Source organism: Cyanistes caeruleus, chromosome 2 (genome assembly GCF_971803275.1).
Source record: "Cyanistes caeruleus chromosome 2, bCyaCae1.hap1.1, whole genome shotgun sequence".
Classification (NCBI taxonomy): Eukaryota; Metazoa; Chordata; class Aves; order Passeriformes; family Paridae; genus Cyanistes; species Cyanistes caeruleus.
The window spans coordinates 32,402,251-32,421,374 of NC_141702.1; the positions used below are offsets into that span (position 1 = coordinate 32,402,251).

At 39.2% G+C, this 19,124-nt stretch overlaps 1 protein-coding gene and 1 long non-coding RNA gene across 4 annotated transcripts in view; one reads left to right on the forward strand and one right to left on the reverse strand.

Moving 5' to 3' along the window:
* Positions 1 to 10,563, reverse strand: LOC111925793 (uncharacterized). The gene is made up of 4 exons (XR_002862456.2): positions 10,497 to 10,563; positions 3,051 to 3,201; positions 2,364 to 2,487; positions 1 to 1,858 (listed from the first exon to the last, which is right to left on the reverse strand). It is a non-coding gene; the product is annotated as an uncharacterized LOC111925793 (long non-coding RNA).
* The window catches only part of IRAK1BP1 (interleukin 1 receptor associated kinase 1 binding protein 1), a 22,961-nt gene continuing 12,480 nt past the window's right edge, over positions 8,644 to 19,124 (forward strand). For 2 of the 3 annotated variants that reach the window (XM_086876356.1, XM_086876355.1), the window contains exons 1-2: positions 8,644 to 10,905; positions 17,221 to 17,286. In XM_086876356.1, coding sequence (XP_086732482.1) covers positions 10,639 to 10,905; positions 17,221 to 17,286 — 333 coding nt within the window. In that variant the 5' untranslated portion in view covers positions 8,644 to 10,638. Of the gene's footprint in view, positions 11,229 to 17,220; positions 17,287 to 19,124 lie in introns of all 3 variants that reach the window. The other variant, XM_086876354.1, reaches the window with a different exon arrangement.

Genomic DNA, 19,124 nt, shown 5'->3' on the forward strand with positions numbered 1-19,124 from the left:
TTGAGTTTTTCTTTTTATTTCGTAAAATGCTGAAATCTTCATTGGAAGTAATTGGGTACATGTGAACTGCAGTGAAAGATGAAAATATTCATTCTTGTAATCCATCTCCTGGCTTACAGACCAAGGCCTTCAGAGAGCACAACAAATCCACATCAACTTTCTAAACGTCAGTTTTTTGCTTTAACCTCTGGCTTAGCTATCAGATAAAAATCCTGCATAACCACTTAACTCCCCAGCAATTACATTAAAACAGATGCTGAAAAAGAATAATTTTGTTGAGGGAAAGTCATAATGAACTTAGACAAACATAAAGGTCTCTTCCATATCTACCTTTCCCCAGTTAATCAGAGCTTAGGCAATACCTTGCCAGTCACTGTAGAAGACATGTATTGCTCATTGTTGCTTGATGTTAATTTTACTTTGTTTGATCACATAAAGCCCTTTCTGGTCAGAGGTATGTACACTTATAAGTCACTTACAGATCTAAGGACAAAAAGTACTAGCTAAAAATGCTATCATCATCACCACTGGAAAGGATTCAGAAAATGTAAATCTTTCTGTTTGAGAGGAACTTAAAGTATGCACTGGGGCTGCAGAACATAGCTTTATATACTAATGTAAAACTGTTACTGAAAGTTTCAACACAGACCTAATGAAATCATTAGCACTGAGAAATCACACACCTATAATTTTGCAAATAATCCATACATTTTCTATCTTAGTAATTCTTAAATCAGAAAAATCTTACAGGAATCAGTCTCCAGAAATAAAGCTCTCAATTTTTCATATAGGTATCACAAGCAGTATTTATTTATGTATTCAAAAGTAATTTCTCTAACCAAGAGAAGGTAGTTTTGCACCTCCAAATTATAGCCCTGGACTGGAAAGTTATGAGATGACCCTAGAGCCTTGGTGTCATGAAAACCCCTAACAAAACTTCCCACAGGGCTCACAGCTCCACCAGCTCCTGGGGTTTGACTACAGCTGCCAGCACAAGTCAGGGTCCACAGTAGCCTGCTCTCCTTGCTGGAGTTTAGCAGTGGATAAACTAAACAGCCCCTTGTCCATATTGCTGCCCTAGCAAGGCTATAAAGCTGCATGTGCATTACTGACATGGTTGTTTCGCCCTATTCTGTTTCTACCAGCACATGGTACCATCTTTAATATAATGCTAAATTTGGAGTGATTTTCATACAGCACAGATTTAAAAAGTATGAGCAGTGAATTTCAAGCACTTCCACACAAATGGCAATGCAGTGTGAAAAACTATTCAGGTTTCTCACAGCCAGATAAACTGGAGATATTCCTCTGAGGAAAAGAAAAATGGAAAAAGAAAGCTAGAAAACAATGTCCCAAAGGAGCCCAGAAATCCCCATTTATCACCAGTTATACAATCATCCTTATTTCAAGGCAGTAGGTTGATTCACTGGAACATGTGAAATCACTGTATCTTGCAAGCTCTTACTGCCATCTTATGCCATTTTTTGTCATTGCACAACCCATGACATACTAAAAATTGGCCAAAAAAATGGTTTTTTACATATAGAGCTGCCTTTCACAAGTGTTTGTGATCCCATCAGTACATTATCATCTAGCCCTCATCTCTGCACCCCCAGTTCTGCAAGAAAATATTGAACACTGAATTGTCCTTGAAGTTGATGAGAACTGAGAATCCCCAGTACCTTTGAGGATGGCACTAGAAAGGTTAATAAAAAAGGTCTTCCCTTCAAAACTATTTCTTCAGTAGCTCATTGCTGTTCAGATACAGGGCTTGACTCATTTTCACTGATTGGCTCCATGGTTCCCAGTACTGCTCAGAGATTATGAAATGAATGAAGAAAGGAGTGTAGTTTTCCTTCTGTTAAAAAAGAAAAGGGGGGGGGGGGGGGAGGAGGGGGAAGAGATGCCTTACAATTGGTGAAAACAGATTCATGGTATAGATCATTGGCACAAAAATAATTTATTTAAGTTGCTGATCGAAACAGCACTAAATGACAGAACACCAAAATGAGTCAGGCACAAGGAAATATAATGGTCTATAATGAGCATTATATATATTTTATGCCACATAAACTCCATTTTTGTTACATGCATTGACTTCAACTGTTCCTACTTATTGCAATCCCATAGCACAGCTTTGCAAGACAACTAACATTTGTACTTATTTTTCAGTATGTGATACAATAACTCCTTTTTAATACACTTCAGTGATCACCTTCAAGGACAGTACAGTCAAATGAGAGCTGCAAAATATTTCAATATTTGGCTTTCCCTAAAAATGTAGCAATTACCATATCTCAGTAATACATACACAGGAGAGTTATTTAATGTAGTAGGATCCTACTATTTAAAAGTAAAATTACCTTCTTCCATGCTCGGTTTCCTGAGAGACAATTATTACCCAAAAAAAAGACGAACTGATGTGATATTCTCCATTTTGGATTACACATCCAGCTCTGCTCTCCCCAGCATAGGAAGGACACTGACCTGTTGGAGAAAGATCAGAGGAGGGCTGTAGGGATAATCAGAGGGACAGAATACCTCTTTTTTGAAGAAAGGCTGAGATAATTTGCATTGCTCAGCCTGGAAAAGCCAAGGCTCCAGAAAGACCTCATTAGCAGTATCTTAACGGGGTCTGTTGGAAAGCTGGAGTGGAACTTTTTACAAGGGTCTGTAAAGATAGGACAAGTGATAACGGCTTTAAACTGAGTTGGTTTGGATTGGATATTACGAAGAAATTTTTTACTGTGAGGATGGTGAGGCACCAGAACACAGAAGTCTCTTGAAAATATTCCGTCTCTAGAAGAGCTCAAGGCCAGGTTGGATGGGGCCCTGAAAAAACTGGCTTAGTGAAAGGTGTCCGTACCCGTGGCAGTGGGGTTGGACTACACAATATTTAAGGCCCCTTCAAACCCAGGCCATTCTATGATTCCATGATTGTGGCCCTGATATGACCCTCTGTTCTGGGGTACACTACAGTGTGGTGAAATCTGAAGTTATAGGTTGCTGCATTCTGCTTACTTGCAAAGATAAAAAGTAAAGAATCTAACCTTAAAATTCCCAAAACATGCCAGATTTGTATAAACAGAAGCATATGGTTGATCTTGCAATTATCTGTTTTCCTTAGTGTTTGTATGTGTCCCTGTGGTCTGTCTTTTTAAAGTTCTAATTCATCATTTCAGGTGCAAAATAGGGTCCCTCCTGTAAAATACAAATATTACAGTCATACATACTCAAGGTCATTCAAAATATTGGAGCTTTTATTTTTTCTCCACAGATCTGAACCTAATTAATTAAAGACCTTATTAAAGAGGAAGCGTAAATATAGAGTAAAATGGCACGGATTAACTTTTCTGAGAAAACAGGGTTAGGGTTTCCAGGGAAACATTTTCTGAGGAAGGACATAAATAAGAGGGTGGTAACACAGTGAATTTAGTCCTTGAGGGAACTCCAGAACAGAGAGTAAAATCTGTAAAAGGTAGAGAAGAAGATGAAAAACATGTCAGTTGGATTGAGTAGAGTGAGCAGGGAAATGGAGGGAAGCAAAACCCAGAGGACACAGACAAAATTCAGTCTTCAAAAGTGAGAATTTGGACTCTCACCAAGGAAAATCTGAGAGGTAACTAATGAACGTTTGCCAAAAACAGAGAAAGAATTTTTGTTGCCTTTTCCAGTAACTTCTAATGTGTGGGAATAAAAAAGTGTTGGCCCAAAAGTTAGGAAGACATTCATAACACCATTCTATTTACTCTCTTAAGGCTGTCACTGTGTCACTACCTGTTCTCTGTCTAACTTTCATCTACCTGAGTACATAAAAGCAAATGCAGCCTTATTCTGCCAGCTGCCCTGGTCGGTCTGAGCCTCCTATCTCTGCTACCACATTGCACCTAAACTCCTGCACACCATATTTCAGCTAATTTCTGAATCCTCACACCTCCCAAAGCAATTCTCACATCTCTTTCTTTCATCTACAGCTTGATCTTTGGATGTGCATATTTGAAAGAAGTATCTGTCACATGCAACTCTACAGGTTTATTGTTTATTAATTATTTCAGATCAATAGGCATAATTAACATTAATCTTAAAGTCATTATGAAGATCCATAACAAAACCAAAGTTACATCTTATTGCAAATATTTAAAAGATGTGAGGCCATGTACTCTTTTGTTTTTTCCTCTCAGAAAAGGTGAAGATCACCCAATGACTGGCCTAGATTTAAAGCCACTAGCTCTTTACTTCTTCATCCACCAACTGTGCAATAGCAAGATCTCTTCTAAATTGATACCTTGGACTAAGACTAAGGAAAGGAAATCTTCAGTCTGTGTGCATCAAAATATGGATTTCTTCGATTCAGGAGATTCAAAATTTGGGGTAGTACCTGGGTAATTTAATTAAAGTCAAAATTTGTTGCATCCCATAATCAATCTTGTTCTTCAAGACATGAAACTAACTTTCCCTGCAGAAAAAAAAAGTTGTTTTTTCTCTGTGACACAGTAATGTGACAGTGGGATAGGCTCAGTATAGTTAATTAAATAATATATAAGGAAAGAACAATTCTTAATTTTTTTTTTTAGAAGTATTTCCTAATTCAAGATTGAATAAACAAATCTAAGTATTGATTTTTAAAAGACCTATTTTCTATTGTGTCATTTGCATTACATTAAAAGACTTATGAATGAGCAGACAAATTCTACAAATAGGACTGATAAAAGATGACCTGGGGAAAAAACAGCCCTGGGTCCAGACCATTCAAACTTTAAGGCTTGTTGGCAAATCAGACTATACCTATCAGCAAAGAACAGGGCCTAGGAACTGAGTCCCAGAAAGAAATCTATTTGGGATAAAAACTCCTTCCCTTTGCATTTCAAAGCTGGGACCAAGGTCTCTGCAACTGGTTGTGAGAGAGGGAAGTCACAGAAATGGTGCAGAAGGAATTTTGCTTTATATTAAGGACCTCTGCTTGTGCAGAGGGAGACTATGAACTACAGCGTCTCTTCCTTAATGCTGATTATAATTAAGTGCTGAATCAGTGCATTCCTTGAATCAAAAAGACGTGCAAACATGAGATGGTGAGGACAGATAAGGATGTGGAAAAAATCAGTAATATCAGAGGTTCTTTTTAGAAGTGGGTAGCCTAAAATCTGCCAAGGGCTGCTTGGAAAAGAATAGATTTGTTAATTCCCAACCTCTTCTAGCCTGCATTTTCTACAGGTGGTGTATAATTTTATCCTCTTTTATCAATCAGAATAATTAATCAATAAAGATCTGCCCAAGAAAATCAAGAGGCACTCCATAACATGAAATCTTTACATCAAGACAGCAGAGTCCTCAGAAGGTAAATTTACTTCTAAACTTTTGAAAGCTGTGTGACCTTTTACCGAGGTCAGAACACAGGAGTTTTGCTCTTAAAATCCAACACTGCATAATTCTCCCCAATTGTATGGCTGCCTCCACAAAGCTTCTTTAATGTGTTCCTGCTGAACATATAATTGCTGTAACTGTCAGGTTCTCGGTGGTGAAATTACCAAGATGTATTGCCTTGCTAAAAAGGAGTATTTGTGGAAAATTAATACCCAGATGTTTAGCAGCACTTTTATATGAGAAACATACATGTCTGTTTATTCACAGTTATCATGGGCTTCTAAGAAAACATGAATTTATAGACTGGAGAAAATATATGTTCTTTCCTTTAAAACTTACAAAAGCTAAGATAACATTTTAAATAAATTGTATTAAAATTATTAGGCATGTAAATTTTAATTTACTATAAAAGAGTTTAGTATAAGCCAGTATCTTAAAATTACATTGTAATTACTACATTCTCTAAGACTGTCTTCAAGTTATGATTTTATTTATCATTTATTTTTAAATATTATTTTTATTATTATTATAATTATATATTATTTTTTTAATATTACACACATATTTTTAGCAAAGTTTTATTGCTTACAGAGAATAATTCCTACAAATGCAATGCTGAAGACCACTCCAAGGAGCCACTTAGCCTTTCTGTAGTGTTCATGCCCTTGAACAGAGACTGTGACTTTTCACAAATTTAGCTGCTGTTGAGCACAGAACGTAAGACATTTCATAGATGTCTACCAGAGGCAATACATTTAAGTCTTAGTTCTACTAGTCTCAAACCTAACTTTCCCTCTGACAGCAGTATAAATACCAGTATGTTCCATGATTTAGGGCTTCATTCAGTCATGACTGAAGACAACAAGTCTCTTAACTGATTTTAGTAGCAATTGTATTAAGTCCTTTACAGTTTTGCAGAAATGAACAAGAATGACGTAATTACTTCTTTTTTGTACTGTGAGCTTTCAATCAGTAGATTAAATCAACACCAACAGCTAACTACAATTATAGGACAAGAAAACTGCTCACATGCTATGTTAAAGTTCACTTTGAAAAGCAGAGTAAAGAAATCGCCACTTGTATTAATAAGACCAATTTAAAACCAGAAAAAAAGTCAAATTACATCTGCACTCAGCCTGAGACAGTAGCTTTGCATGGAGTTACGTCCAAAACAAATTATCTTGTCAAACTACTACTTAGGAGGAAGTCTGTTTAAAGTAAAGTAAAAATGTGATGAATCTGTTCATATTTTCCAGCAATACTGGAAAATTTTCCAGATACTTCCTCTACTCTGCAAATTCTGGAGCATATTTTCCAGCAAGTGACATCCAGAGCAGAGACACACTGACTGACATCCTCAGCTACAGAAATCATTTACAGCCCTTGGAAATTCTGGAGGCAGAGCAAAAGTGAGAGGTCTGCAGGCATTTCCCTTTCTCTTTAAACCTAGGATGTTCCTCTCAAACCTTGGCAAATCTGTTTTTCTTATTAGTCCATGAGGCGAAAAAAGCCCTCAGAGGAAACACATTTCCTTAATACAGGAGATTTTACAGAAATTGTCTAAATTCTACATTGGCTCCATCTTATCCAGTTAATGTTGATCTTGAAAATAAAACACCAACAGGGACAGAACTACTAGCATTGGTCTGATTTTCTTCCATGTTTCTTCTTAAAAGATAAAAGATACTCAAGGAAAAGTTTACAGCTCCCTGGTGTTTGTTATTTGGAATTCAGTAATTTAGAATTCTGACAAAATAATTTTAAATTTTGAAGCAGTATTTTCCATTTGTTTGGATTTTACCTTCACAATTTTGAGTTTCATATGATTCTGAATAGGTAACAAAACAGGCTTATGGGGGATATTTATTTGCCCTACAGAGCGATTATCAGTGCCATGTAAGAAGTGAGTGACAGACTGATTTCGCAAAAAACCACGGCAAGGAATAACCAAGTATACATAAATATGGCACAGAGCCTCTGCTCATTAAATGTTTTGCAGCACACTAAGTCAGGAGCTGAGACACATGACAACAGAAAGACATCAGTCAACATCGCTACTGCAAATTGTCCTTTCACAAAAACAGCATTTGGCAGCAGCTGTAACAGAGATTTCCTCATCACACACACTCTAAACCTTAAAAGTCTTACCTCTAAACAAACTAAACAAATCCAGATCCATTGCTAAAAGTCATAAGCAATGTAGCACTTCACTGCTACCATACAGAAATAGATCCAAACATAAAACCATCTGTTTCCAAAGGAAAAAAAACAAATCCCACACACAGTTTAGCATGGCTCTATTTCTTCAGTCTGTGGTTAAGCTTTCAATTTCTTAATTCAATGATAAGTTAGCAGAATGATATCCACAATTAAATTAGCTTTTCCAACTCTAAAACAATGGGTTAATCCATCATATTCAAAAGACACCTCCTACTCAAAATGTAAGTCAGGAAAAGCTTATTATCTGTAGATTTGGCTCTGTATTCAAATTCTGAGTGGCAGACTCTCAATACACTTAAACTTGAGCTTTGCAATGTGCCTTTAAAGAGTGCAAAGCAAAAATGTGGCTATAGTAATCAAACAATCCCTGGTGTATGATGTTCTTATAGTGCATACTAACCACTCAGTCACATTTGACCTTGTTTCACAGAAAGGTCTTTTTCCATAGATTAGTTTGCATTTCAGGTAATTTTATATCTGGTCTTAGAAAGATCTTCTGGGATTCAGCCAATTAAGCTCTTAAATATGGTACCTTTATGTAATATTTCTACAAGACACACTGTGTTCCTCAAAATTTAAAAATCACACAGCACTGAATTTTAAAGTGTGTAATACCTATGAGATTTCATTGCACATCTATATTCATTGCAATATTATCTAGTATTGAGCATAAATACTGCAACAGATTTTGTTTGCTATGGGCTGTCTCATAAAAAGGCAAATCACTTTTAATCAATGGTTAAATCAGAGTTATCTTGAACATGGGAAAAAAAATTGAGAGTACACAATTTGGTTTCATTACAATATCCAAGAGTTCTTTAAAAGCTTTATTAATGATTACTTGATAAGCAAGATTCAATACTTAGAGTATGTCGATTGATACTGTTACATATTTAAGTAATTCCTCTACAAACATCTTGGCTAAACAAAAAACAAAAACAAAAACAAAAAAAAGTAAGTAGAAGTGTGACAGACTACTTACAAAAGCATTTAACTCTGTTTAATGAAAGATTTCTGAGGAATATACACTTATAATTTCCTCTGTACTCATTTTCCTTTTTGTATTTTGTTTCTTAAGGCCAGCAGTGCCCAGAATTTATTCATGCAAGCTCTCAAATTGATTTATCTTAAGTGACTAGGCAATGATATTTTTGGATTCTGTTACAAGACTTCATCTTGTCATGTAACTTTGATCAAAGTCACTTGCACTCAAAGTTTTAGGAGTCTCTGCTTCTGGTTGCTCCTGCTGAGAAACATGAAGTGTCATCTCCAGAGGTAATGAATACCTAAGAGGTTCAATCTGTTTCATTTGAAGCTTTAAGTGTTCAGCAAATATGGAGAGAAAACCAGATTCAAAGGCAGAAGACTCCAGTACTCATGAAGCAGGCAGAAGTCCCTGACACCTCTTAAGGCAATTGTGATATTAATGATGAGAAAGGAAATTTGTAGAAGAAGCTGTCTAATGACAGGACATGAAGCACACACCAAGCAGAGTAATGAAGGGGGAAAAAGACAGAGATTCAACACCCTCAATATTTCTGCTTCCTGACATCTCCAGGGAATCTTCATTTGAGTGTTAAAATCAGATCTTGAGGTCTTTGCATGTCATGTTTTTACCTAGGAGGAGAGTATAACAATATTTATCTATATCACGTAACACAGACTTTCCAACATTTGCAATATGAATTTTGAAGGCTGCAAGACCTTGTATAAACATACAGTACCATTGCAGCCTCTGTGCTAGATTACAGATTTCAGGTAATCAAAACACAAGGTACCACATATGTAAATAGCAATGACATATCCAGAGTCCTTCCCAAAAATCCTCATACAAACAAGACCAGACACACAGAGCTCATCACTGAGCTACTCATTTCAGACACTCCAACCAGCTGAAGAACTAGGCTGAGAAACATCTCATGAAGTTCAGCAAGGGGAAGCACCAAAACCTGCATCTGGGGAGGAACAATGCTGTGCACCAGTGCACACGGGGGCTTCATTGGCTGGAAAGCAGAAAGGGACAACAGGCAGATCCTGGACCCGCCACGATAAAAAAGCAGGCCAGCTGCACCCTGCTCTGGATTAGGGGAAGCGTTTCCAGCAGGTCAAGGGAAGTGATTTTTTCCCCCTTGCTCAGCACTGGTGAGGCACACCTGGAGTGTTTTCTGGATTCCCCAAAAACAAGGAAGATATAGACATACAAAAAAAGTGCAGCAAAAGGCCCTGAACATGATGAAGGGACTGGTGCATCTCTCTTACTAGGAAGGGCTGACAGAGGTGGAACTACAGCCTAGAAAAAGATCGGGGAGCACTTAGAAGTCTATACATAGATGCCTGATAGATGGAAGACAAGAAGCCAGGCTGCCTTCAGTGTTGCCCTGTGGCAGGACACAGCGGACACAGATTAAAACACACGACACCCCAGGTGAACACAAAAACCCTCTCTTTTTACTCTGAGTATGGTCAGACTTGAGTTGCTCAGAGAGGTTCTGGAGTTTCCAGCCTCTGAAATATTAAAAATTCAACTGGACATGGACCTAGGCAACCTGCTCTGGCTGACCCTGCTTGGGCCGGGGCATGAATCTTGTTCTCTTGTCCTGTGCTTAGCCACTTCCACGGCTGGGTGCCTCCCTCGGACACTGCCGGGGCAGTGTCCCCTCAGCGACGGCAGAGGGCCTTCCCAGGGAACAGGATAGGAGGACAAAGTCTTAAACTGCAGAAGGGAGCTTTAGGTTGGACATTAGGAAGAACTTCTTCACAGAAAGGGTGACTATTATAAAGAAGGGAGTGTCCAGAGAGATGGGGGAGTCACCGTCCCGGGAGTTGTTTTAGGGAAGACTCTGTGCCATGGTTTAGTTGACATGGTTGTGTCCGGTCACAGGTTGAACTCGATAAACCCAGAGCTCTTTTCCAACCTTAAGGACGCCGTGACGACGCCGACCCCGGCGGGAGCGGCGGGCTCCGGGCCCGCGCGGCGGCGGGCGGGAGCGGGCGGGCGCTGTGACGTGGCGCCCCAGGGTTGCCATGGTGCCGTGAGGGGCCGCCATAGCCGCGGCCATGGCGCCGCCCGCGCCGGCCCCCTCCCGCGTCTTCGCCGAGCTCGACCTGGCCCCGTCCCCGGTCCCGGATGGACGCGTCGGGACCCCGGTGCTGCCCGGGCGGGAGGTGCATGTGAGCGGCAGCGCGGAGCTGAGCGCCCGCCCGGACCGGGCACGGGTGTCGATGCGGCTCGGCAGCCGCAAGGAGGCGGCCGCGGAGGCGCGGAGCAGCGTGTCCCGCCGGCTGCAGTACATCGCCCACAGCGCCCGCCTGCGCGGCGTCCCGGTGAGCTCCGCCGCCCGTGGCCCGCTGAGACGCCGAGGCGTCCCCCGGGGAAAGGCGAGGGGGGGCAGCGGGCGGGGCAGTTCCCGGTCCCCGGGGCAGTTCCCGGTTCCCGGGGCAGTTCCCGGTCCCGCTCGGCAGCCGGCGGGGTGCGGTGCTGTCCCGCCGGAGCGGCCCTGAGGAAAGGCGCCCGTGGAGGGCCTTGGTGCCGGAGGGAAGTGACGGGTTTGGAGCTCTCGGTCCTCTGCCCCGGGAACCGCGGGGCACTGCTGGGAAAGCCTGCCTGTCTATGGAAAGCTGCAGCCATGCCAGTCCCAGCGGAAAAGGTGGAATGTCGCTACCCGGGCCTTCCAACAGGTTGCTTGTTCAGCATGCGAAAGCCATCCTGCTTCGGCTCCCATGGCGGTGGAATCGCCGTCCCTGGAGGCTTTTAAGGCTGGACGTGGCTCGCAGTGGCACGGTCTAGTCGGCACGGTGGTGTTGGGTCAGAAGCTGCACTCGATGATACCAGGGGTCTTTTCCAACCTAATTCTGTGATTTGTTCGTGTAGTACAGCATTCGCCCGTGCATGCGGTTGAAACTGATAAAGTTATATACCGCAGCATACTGTGTGCGTCAGACTAACTGTGATTAGCAGAGTTTAGCAACAAAAACAGAGCTCTTTCGTCTCTCTATATTGTTCTGCTTAAGTAGAGATGTTCTGAAAAACACAAGCTATTATCAAGATAGCTGAAGTGACAGAAGCCCCTTGTGGACCCAAAAATTCCTTTACCACAGTGAGTTTTTTAGCCTCTGGAAGTAATTTTGTAACAATGAAAAAAGCACAGTCTTGCCTTTAAGTTTTGGCCAAACAGTAGATCCTCCATAAGGGATCTATTTGTCCTAACAATTGTGTTGATGATGTTTTTGGATTTCACGGAAGAGTTTTGGACAGTGTTCCACACATAGGGCTCTTAAAAACAGAAAAAGAAGGTGATCTTTTATGGAATAAGCAGTTTTTCAAAAGTTACTTCTTACTGAAGTTCCCTAGGAAGTTTGTGCCTTTTGAGTTATTTTAACAGATAAGCTGGGGAAAAAGGGAGATGATAGAGTTTGCTATGAGCACCAGATTATTCGATGGAGTAAAAAGGAATTGCAGGAGGGTTTCCTGATACTGCAGGATGTTACAGTGCAAGTCAGAGTTAGTAAATGTAAAGTAAGAGAGTAAGTTACTCAGCCTAAACAGTGATGTGCCCATAGTAAAACTGCATGCCTACATTTCAGATGCTGTTTGGTTTTGAAGATAAGTACTGGCTTCAGTTTTTCATTTCCCAAACAAAATAGGATTACTTGTTTGGGTTTTTTAACTGTTAGGCAGTTGCTGTAGCATCTATACAAATTGTTCAGGAATAAAGAAGGCAATAAAGAAGACCACTTAGGCCCTGAAAAACCTCATATTGCAGCTCTGGGACTAGATGGCAAGGGGACATGGAGGCTGCTTTAGGCTAGGTATTGATCATGGCTGGGTCCATGTCTGTCACGGGCAGCACTTGTCATGGGTTCCATTGCCATCAGGATGACTTATTCAGCCAAAACTGGTGCATTTTTAGAAGAGATTACAGGTTAAATGCCTTCAGTTTCTGTTAAGTGAGTTTGCAGGAATTTAAAGTGGTGGATTTTAAGAGGAAGGAGAGACAAAACAATTCAGCATGCATTCATTCTTATTAATAGAGAAAATACTAAGCTTTGTACACACCACCATGGTGAGCTGTCAGATTATGGGGCATTTTCCTGACTGTAATTAAATAGCTCTTCAGAGCTTGGCCAGATTAGAAAAGTTAGTTGAAGGTATTTACCCTACAGTGAATCTGAAAATCTGAATTCCCATTTTGATTGGAGACAAAATTTTTGACTGAATTGGATAGCATGGAGCATCCAACATGTGGTGGCTGGCACACAACAGGAGTAAGAAGGGTGTTAGAAAAGGTGTGTTTGCTTTTGAGGGGCTGTGTGTACTACTCCAGGCTAGACAAAAGGATTGTAAACTGAAGTACAACTCGGACAGACAAATGGTTTTATTTGGGTTTATAACTGTCAGGTTCAGAAATATAATGTGAGCAGACAAGCAGGGTTGAGAGTGGGCTGTTTTTACAATGCGAGAGCATTCAGTGTCTTATTATAGTTACAATAATTTCACAGTAATCTTTTTCTGTTTTTGAGATGCTGTTTGCTGGAGAATGGAAATGTTCTTTCCACTTAGTTGAGAGACTGTGAAATGATGGTTGAGTTGTGGGTTTCTCAGTGTTAGCAAAGTGTTAGCTCTAGGGAACTCTGAGAAAAACAACATGAAGTTATTTTTTTTTCAGAGTAGTTCCCCACGGTATAATTTTTAGTGCTTTGTTCCATCCAGTTTTAAATCACTCTGCTGCTGGAGCTTTTATTTGCCTTGCAGCTTTTCCACTAACAACTCTCACTGCTGGCAATTTGTTCTTAACTGCGTTTGCTAACTTCACTTGCAGCTAATACCATTCTAGACAACTGTAAAATTAATCTCTCTTCACAATCTCCATATGGTTCTAGTTGTTGCAGGCTTATCTAAGGCCTCTTTAGAAATCATCTAACTACACTATGCTATATATTTATTTTTAATTAATCCACTGAACAATTTCCTTAACCATTATTGTTGCTATAGTAGGAAGTCTGTGAGATCAGAAGTGCATAACCTTTGCAGCAGCAGGAGCTTGCATTAGCAGCTTCTCAGGATGCCTGGGGGCAGCACCTGATTTCCATATACATTTACACAGGATTTTAATCAGAAATAGATGCACATAGTGGCATTTATTTATAGAATGCTCTAAGTATATGCAACACTTCAGAGCACAGAATGTGGTTTCCCCATTGATTTTACTTTCCCTGCAGCCTTCAAAGCAATCTCCCTTAATCAGCCCAGCTGCTCAAAAGTAACATTTTCTTCTCTTTCTCTAAAAGCAAACAGATTTTATATTTGCCACCTATGATTTATTTGGGGAGTGGTGTGGAGATGACACTTGTTTTCTTTAATGGCTATATCTAACAGCAGGCATTGGCACCTTGTTTAAAATCACAGTGATAATATTTCTTGTACCTGTCAGAGTGTTATTGGACAAAGCACACCATCTAGCAAACTATATGTGGTAGGCTCTGGGTTAGAGATTGTCTGAACTGGGATATCTCCCTTGGATTTATGTGCAGTATTCTCCATATTTCAAAACTTATTCAGGAGTCACAGTAATGGGTGCACATCCATACAATCAGTTAAAAAAGGTTTTAAAGTTTGCTCACTCAGTTGCAAAATCTTCCAATGTCAATATATCCCTGAATAAAGGTAAAAACCTGTGTAAGGCATCACTTTTTTTATATTGCCACATATTTAAAGAAATAGTGTACCCAGAGTACCCTTCATTTGCTGAGTACAAATGTGCTTTTTGTCTTTTCTTGTAATAGCTGTTACATAGACTTCTGTTATTTCTTCATTAAGCAGCAGAAACTTTTTCACTGTAGATTTTTGGGTTATCATTCTGTCATCTCATGCCAAGCAGGCCAGACAGAGTTAGGGAATGAGAGGCTGGAGCACAGCTACCAATAAGAAGGTGTTCATCATCCTTAACTATCTGGAGATGATGCTGGATGACTGTGAGGAGACAGGAGTATATCTCAAGACTCTCATTAGCCATTTCCATAGTGCCAAGAACAAAAATGCCATGAACAGAGGGAGAAGCTAACTCTTTGATTGTTCAGATATCTTTATTTTTCATACTGTAAAATTATACTGGATATATCAGCTCAAATATACAAGTAGACACATTTTCAAGTGTCTCCAGATATTTTTTTATTTACAGTTACACATCAGAATACATTACTCAATGAGCATTAGCACACATTCCAAACTATAAACACTTTCCCTTGCTCAGGCTTGGCTTGTATGTCATAAAAAGATCTCATAGTTTTGGTAAGTCATTAGCCAGGAGCAGAACACATAATTTTATGTGCAGATGGGCTGTTCTCTTAGTGTGTTGCTACATACTTGTCTCCCTGAAGTGTGCTTTTGCTAACTTACTCGTTTATTTTTTTGAGTTTTTTTCTAGGGAAAAAAGCAGTTCATTCCTATAAACAGCCGGTGTCATGAGGGTGGGCACAATGGGCCCATGATGAAGACATTGTTCAGAAGTAGCGGATAGGAGAAGGGCTATATAAAGTTGTGCTCAGTTGAAAAGAGTAAAAATATAAAGCAAAGCATATTTCTAGACTTAATATGCTTGATAGGATATTGCCTATCTTTTTCATCTTTGTTTATTGTAGATTGCCTGCAGCGGTGATGTGATGCCACATAAAAAACGGGCTTTATAAGCAAAATTCAAGTGTGATTCTGTTAAGAGTTGTTCAATGGCTTCTGAGGTTATTGAGATACCAATATTGTTATATTAGTTTATTTTTTTTCTGTGATTCTTGGCCCACAGATTTAGAAAATGGAGAAAGTTATTCCAGATGTCCAGAACACCTGAAGTACAGCTTTCCCTAAGTCACAGTGAAAAATATTTCTTCTGTGGCTATTGCAATCAAATGGGTATTTCCTTAGCCAAAATATGAATAGGAGGCATAAACAGTAGGGAAGAAAAAATTTTGCTTTTGAATTAGTCTCAGTCTTGATTCCAATTTAAAATTCTGTTGTCTCCTACCTATCTTTTTCATATCTTTGTGTGAACACAGTCACAAATGGAAGTAAAGTATCTAACAGAAAATGTATCACAGAAGGCCACCTTGTTATGACGTCAACAATTATTTCTTCCATTTATCTTCAGTAGCACATACAGCTACTGTCAAATTTGGTGGCATTAAAATTAGCTCTGAAGGAAATTTTGTAATACATGGTGCAAAATGATCTTTCACTCCATAGTATCGATCTTGCCATGGTGCTTGGTGCCACAGGATGGCAGTGTCCTGAAATACACAGGAACCTTGGGAGGGCACAGCCAAATTCCAAGGCTTGGATTTGCTCAGCAGGAAAGAGAACCTGTTTTTAAAAAGGATTAGGGAGAGGGGACAGGGGAAAGCAAATGCATTTTTTTTTTGTGTTTACAGTTGTGTTGCAGCACAGCTATTTCTGTAAGATACAAGTTGTAGAAGTTTGTGTTTTCTGCATGGTAATTCCTATAAGACGTGTGAGACCTCTAGGGAAAAAATCTTTCTTGGCAATTGTAATTGGATTCTATCATAAATAGTAAGATTTGCCCCATTTTTTAAATTAAATGAGCTGTTGGTGCTAGACTGTCTTGATCACTCTTTAGCAAACTCCAGCCAGCCACATTAAAGAAAAAATACAGCTTTTATGGACTACTGGCCCTTGTTAATCCTTGCCCTTACTAGAGATTTTCTGAAAATATCTAAAAATAGGACTGTCGTGCTTGAATTTGAGCACTACCAATCAATCACAATACAAATTTTGAAATTTCAATGCAAATGAATTTAGTAAATAAAACTTTTTTAATAACTGGAAGGCTGGGTATCTGCTTTACTACAGTTCATGGGTGTTACATGCAAAGCTGCAATTAAACTGTAGGCTGTGATTTTTTTTTTGCTGTGCTAGAGTAATTAAACAATAAATTGTTCGTTCAGACTGTTTGCTGCAGTGAAGTGGGTGAAAGATACATGACTGCTAGACCAGTAGCAAGCTAGTCACAAGTAACCACTGTTATTCTGTATCTTCCTGAGTTCAGTATCTTATTTATATGTCCTACAGGATTTGCTAGTGCTCTGTGCAGCCACTATGTTGACCAGTGTAGCTGCTGTTGATGCCGAGGTATCACTGGTGGAACAGTCTTTTCCAAGGGTTACCATTATGCCAGAATAATAGCTGTTCAGTCTTTGTTCATATGACCTTGCTACAAGCTGCTGCTGCTGCTAAAATATCTTAAAATAAGGGTCTAAAAAGCACTTCTCACATACTAACTTTCTGAAAGCAATTGAAGCTTCTAGATTTCTTGTACCAAGTGAATTTACAGCTACATTCTAATACACACAGCTTCTACTTAGCAGCCACTTTTATGACCTAATTGTTCTCTTCAAGGGAATAGCAGCAAAATCACATCATAGCACTACTGTATAATTGACTTAAAATAATGCAAGAAGTCTTTAGCATCCAACTAGTTTTTAACTGAAGATATTTGCTTGGAAAATTCAAAATTTCTGTTGCAAAGTCATAAGTAATATGCCAAAACAGTTCAGCTTTCATAGGACACCATGTACATACAGCAGATGCTTAATTTCTGTCTTTTAAGGTTATATTCCTCTACTTTGTTTTAGGAAGAAAACATGACTGTAACAGAAGATTTTAGTAGAGTAGAAAATACTTACCAAATGGAAGCAGAGGTATGTATTCAACCTAACCAAAAGTATAAGAAGTGTGTCAGTGACCTGTAAAAATTTGTAGACTATCTTTTCCCAGACCAAGGAGCATAATGGCAGCATAGTCCAGAAAAACTATTTGAGGGCTGCAGTTTATAGCAGAGTTCAGCTGCAGTCCTCTGTTGTGTGCAGAACTTGTTTTCTTCTCAGATGAATGTGTGCATTTTAAATATTACCTGATGCTACAGACTGATGTATTTGGTTCTGGGGCAGTGTGAGCAAACCAACAATTCTTAACTCTCCTTCACCCATAGCCCTTCCTCCCCTCTGCTTCTTGCAAGGAGGTGGTGAGTTCAGAAAGCCCCAGTTAATAACCCTTTTTGTTTTTTCCCAGCTCAGCTTTCTTTTTTTTTTTTTTCTTTTTTTTTTTTTCCATTATTTTAGCTCCTTGAACTGGGAGCAAATGCAAGATCTGCTTAGACCACAGCTGCACAGCACCTGGATTTTGGCCTTTTCTATACAACTCTGCCATCAGCTTGCTCTGAGTAAAGTAAAGCTAATTGTTTCTGGGTAATTGGCTCAGAATTTTGTGGGTAAAAAGTGCTCTGTGAAATGCAGATATTATGGGAATAATCCCATTTACTTCAGTATCTGCTAAAGAAAGTATATATTTGCACATTCATGCCATAGTAGGGAAATAAATGCTGTTCTTGAAACATTCACTGAGGGAAATTATGTGTGTTCAGCTAATGTATTTTTTTAGATCATAAAACTTTAATCACTACCCAGCAAGTTTAGAGATTCTTTCAAAGTAAACCTAGAAGCCTGCAATAAAATGATAGCTGCTTTATAGAGCTGTGGTTTACAGTCCTCTTAAACAAGTTCAGTCTCCTTAGTTTGCTTGCTTTAAGGCATATTGTCATCTAAATAACACCAATAAATGCAGAAAAGATTGAAAATTTGGAGAATAAAATTTGGATTTAGATACTTAAATGGTGTGCTTCAGTGTCATGTTCTGAATGATTTCAGCTTTCTCATGGAGACACCTACTACCTTGAGAGCTTAAATCACCATTTTTTTAGATGACCTCTGCTTAAAAAATAATGAAACTCTTTTATTAATTATTATATGAAATATTGTTTAGGCTACAGACAAGCTTAGACTTACAACTTCAGTCTTAAATGGTAACTTAACCAATTATCCACCTTCTGCTATTAGTTTTTATACAACAAGGATTAAATGTGGGAAGCTAATTGCTTGGATTTAGTGTTGATTTGTAAGCAGCTTGGACCAGCTGTAATTGCTGTTGCAGAGTTGTGTGGTTGCCTGGGACCTGGGAGTTGGAACTGGAAGAATCCAGCCACAGTGCTGCCGTTTTGGCTGCCTTGCACACTGAGGTAGCAGTGTGGCCACTCTTAATGCAGAGATCAGTCTCTCCTTGCTTCTCCATTTATGTATATCCTTGTTTCTTTAGTACAGCTTCATAAACCAATGAAGTTCTGTTGGCCAACATGTTTGCCTACTTTAGCAATATAAATGAATTTAAAACTGACTTCCACTCAGTTCTCTATTAAAGAGTTTGCCATTATATCTGTGTTACATGTAAAGTCTTGGAAATCCTGTGTTGCTTCATTCTACAAACTCTACACCATTTGTCTCCTGTAAAAAGATTTTAGAAGACTGAAAAATTCCCAGGCAAATAGCTATTTAAAAGTATAATGAAGAATTGAAGATACTATTTCAACTGTAAGGAGATAATTTTAATTCATGCTATAACAAAGGAAAATATGCAGAAAAATGAAGTTGCATATAAGATCACAAAGCTCTGTAATATCTTTATCATAATAGTTCATTTATTGCAT